General features: G+C 33.9%; 1 protein-coding gene across 1 annotated transcript; it reads right to left on the bottom strand.

The window, feature by feature from the left end:
• Positions 1-150: 150 nt before the first annotated feature.
• LOC134281211 (staphylococcal nuclease domain-containing protein 1-like) lies at positions 151-2,142 on the bottom strand (the record flags this gene model as incomplete). The annotated part of the gene is made up of 3 exons (XM_062763691.1): positions 1,863-2,142; positions 882-1,028; positions 151-274 (listed from the first exon to the last, which is right to left on the bottom strand). Coding segments are annotated over exons 1-3 (316 nt in total), but the record flags the coding sequence as incomplete, so codon positions are not given.
• Between the last annotated feature and the right edge of the window lie 2,108 nt (positions 2,143-4,250).

The following is a 4,250-nucleotide window of genomic DNA, read 5'->3' as shown; positions in this document are numbered from 1 at the left end:
AAATTTTCCTCCTTATTCCTGGTAGTGAGTTTTCTATAACCAACCCTCCCCCAACCACTCTTTAACTTTCCCAAGGTACACAGAATCATTTTTACTCCCCGTGTCTGATACTGCCTGTTCTATAACAAAATCTACCCCTCTCTCTCTTACCTTTTCCGAGATAAACACAGCCATATTCCCTCCCGGTCCCTGGTACAGTGTACTCTATGACAAAAGCCACTTCTTTCCCAATCAACTTCTTCCTCAGGTACTCTCTGGCTTCCCATGCAAAGGGCTGAAAGGATTAATATGGAATTTTAATGCCATCCCTTTTCCAATAACACAGCTATGACTACAGTAAAACTTGGTTATAACAAAGTCACTGGGACCTGTAAAAATACTTTACTATATTGGTAATTTGTTATATCTGTGTAAGGAATTCATAAATGTTTACACTGGGGGATCCAAGAAAACTTCACTTCATATGTGAATTCGTAATATACAGGTTCGTATTAAACAAGTTTTACTGTATACATGCACACGATACACACATGTTCATGTGCAAGAATAAATTATCACAATGTAAATTTCTACTCAATTCAGAGGTTCTTCAGGCATTCAAAATCCTACACCTGTCTCATGTTGGGACATGAAAATGACCCAATGCTCAAATAAAGATTTATTAAGCAACACTGCATAATTATGTAGCATTTCATGACCCATCAAGAAAAGATATTTCATTTAAGTTGTTAAAACAGGATTGTAATACAATTTTCTGCAATATAATTAATACAGCTCTGTTGAATTTTAATTATTTTTTAACCTGAACTTTCAAAATATCAAAGGTAAAACCTGTCTTCGATATGTACAATAATTTATCTATATTTTTCCTGTTTTATTACCTCATCCTTTGTCTCTACGCTGTCCTGTGCTGGATTGGGTCGTCTAGCCATGCGAGGGGCGGTGATGTTGGAGAAGCATATTGTTTTCTCTGGGGGTGGGCCTCCCTTGGGTTGACCCCTGATGACCACTGCATCTCCGGACAAGACCTGCAAAAAATAGTAAAAACTTAGATACGTAGATACTACACATATACATGTTGTGGAAATGTTTAAAAGCATTGTATCAATTGGGAATTTGGATTTTATTTTTAAATTAGACTAGTTATATAAGTTTACATAGATGTTAATACAGTTGTTTCAAAATAATTATTGTTTATTAAAGATAGTTAAATTTATATTTCTTGAAAATCTAAATTTCAGTAGGCATTAGATACACAAATGAAGCTCCTGATAAATGATGAATCTATAGGTTTTTTTTAAACTAATGCCTGTCAAACTTCCTATCACTGATTTATTATTTCTAAACAATACATTTTTTTTAAACAAGAAGTTTTTTGTCTATCAAGACTTCCTAACAAAGTGCATGTATATGATGTACAACTATACTTAGAAATCAGAACAAATTATTGTTTTTTTTAAATCTTCAGCATGTTTCTTTTTTCACATATAAATCTGTCAATACATTAACATTTTAGAACATGTGCATGGTCATGATGGTGTGTGAAAGTACCATATGCATATGTTTTTTATACCTAGTTATAAATTAACCATATTAGCCACGTGAAACTCATATGACACATTTGTTTTTCATGTATAACTTAAAAATAAAATTACATTTAAAAAAAAAAACAACATAGAAGACAATTTGCCAGTTAATTTCTTTTTCTAGTCTGGCAAACACAATCACATCATCTGGTATGTTACGCAGAAATATATACCATCAAGCGATTTCTAATTAAAAGGGAACATTTGTAAATAAACACTATGTAAAATTTGAATAAACAGCGCACTTTTAATGTAAGCGATTTTTAAAATACTCACCTGTTTTACGATCCCACGGTGAACAGCTGTTTGTGAATTGCTCATGTTGTTTTGACTCGTGGACAGTCGCGTTGTAAAAGGAAGTCACTTTGTCACGTGGATGAAATTGAAATAACGAAAGCTGATTACAATCCTAGCCTCAAGCAACAAATATGTAAGAAAATAAATCTCTGTATTGTGTATATGACATGTCCTCTGCTGCTCGTAGTTGAAAAGTGAAAACACGTGAACCTTCTATTCGCCGGTTTTGGTGATGTGGCGAGATCTGGCTCATGTGAATGTTTTAAAGCTGCAAAATTCTACACTGAACGTTTTGCATCAAAATGATGATGATTTATTTAGTTGTTTTTAAAAATAACTTTTTAGTCAGTTTAATAATTTTACTTCAAAATTTAAAATGCTAAATGTACGTGCATTTGTTTTTGCTTTTCTTCATAATTTATTTTATTTTCGTTGTTTCGAAATTCTTTGTCCGGATAATAACGGAAAAGATGGCGAGGTGGATCTTGTGTATGATTTATAAACATAAATTTTAAATAATGCAATAAATAATCTATTAATTTTTTTTAATTATGATGTTTTTTTTCTTAAAATCCCATGGAAAAGTTTCTTCAAAAGCGAAATTTAAAACAGGGGCGTAGCAAGAGGGGGGGGGGGGGGGGGGAGCAGGGGGGGGGCGTGGCCCCCCGCTTTTTTCCCCAACCTTACTTACACTATAGGAAATGTTAATTGAAGACCTGGTTGCCCCCCCCCCCCCAACTTTAAGTGATGTACCGAAATGGTACTGAAAGTAGTTGACATTGAAAAAAAGTGAGCCTACCCCCCCCCCCCCCCCCCCCCCCCCCCCCACGAAATATAGGATTTTCGACTTTGGGCAACTGTCAACTGTTTTTTTTTTTTTTTTTTTTTGCTTGTCAACTTTTTCAGGTACGTAAAAAAAAAATTTTCTCTGGCTGCCCCCCCCCCCCCCTCTTTCAAAAACGATGCTACGCCACTGTTAAATATACCAAAATACAATTATAAAAGTAAAAGTAAAAGTAACCGAAAATGTGTCTGATCCAAAAGTAAGATAAGGGTGCACGTACTATGGCTATATGTAACAATTAAAAATTCTCTGAAAGTCTCATTGAGGATGCGATTGCAAGGCGTCACCTGATAGACTCATATTTAAGGTTCAGCAACAAACCATCACATGAAAATTCATTTTAAAAAAATATAAAAAAAAAAAAAGGAGGGGGGGTTACTGAAATGCATGAAGCTTCAAAATGAATCTGATGACCTTACTTCATATTTTAACCAATTAAGTCACTTTTATCATTAGAACAACATATATTAGTTGAAAATTCATTGGGTAATTTTTGTCTAAACGTTGAAAACTGCTCTCGAGGTGAAAATATTACTGTAAATTTACAATTAATACTCCCCGAAGCAACGGTGGCATTGCTTCATCTATCAATTGATAGTTTCCGATACAATTTTTATTTTCAAGAAATATAGAGCATATCATTTAATATCTGGAGAAATTTTTTTTTTTCATTTCAGTTTTGATGCGTGTATGCCATATTTAAAAATTCACCTAGATCTAATAAATATATCAAAAGATTGGTGGTTACCATGACAACCATTACTTCCATATAACTCCAATTTCCATGGTTGGTATTTTGATATTAAGATATACGTAATTAACTTTAAAGGCAAATTAATTATATGTGAAAATGAGAAGAAAAAAAATCATTGGACGAATATTTTCACAGAACCTTGTAACCCGTTCCTTAGATTTCATTCAGTGGTATAGAAGGAGTTGAGAATAAGAGATGGGTACCCAATAGATCTATGCGCATATCTAGAGGGGTGGGGTCTGATATTGTAGCAGAGCAAAAACGGAAACACGCGCCTTTGCTCTTTGTCTGTACGTGCATAGTATCTTAATTTTATTTCAAACCCACTGGGATACATCGTATCGACATAAGAATGGAAAATAATATAACCATTGTAATTAATACAACGTGTCAACACTGTAGTTAGAAAGGTTGAGTTGTAGGCCACAACAAGTGTTTTAATTTCCTCTTTTCACATTTAAGATTTTGAACGAATTCTGCTACGTATAAATACAAAATACTGAATAGGTCGATCCGCAATAGCGGTGCGTGATAAGTACCCATGCGATTTCTAATAGATTGTTTGAAGACTTGGTCTAAAAAAAAAAAGCGGGGGGGGGGGGGGGGGGGCATGAATATTATCAAACAGAAATTCATAAAGGTATCTTTTTAATTTCAACTTGTGTGTACAATCAGAATGTTTCTAACAAAATAATTGGCAAATGACCAATGACAAAGTGAGTAAATTTACGATTTTCGTTGAAAAAAAAAACAGCTGTCAATGATGTCA

This window comes from Saccostrea cucullata, unplaced genomic scaffold (assembly GCF_032062105.1).
Source record: "Saccostrea cucullata isolate Sc308-1 unplaced genomic scaffold, CSIRO_AGI_Scuc_v1 ctg5671, whole genome shotgun sequence".
Lineage (NCBI taxonomy): Eukaryota > Metazoa > Mollusca > Bivalvia > Ostreida > Ostreidae > Saccostrea > Saccostrea cuccullata.
Note: the sequence above shows the minus strand (reverse complement) of the source record. Positions and strands in the feature narration are given on the sequence as shown.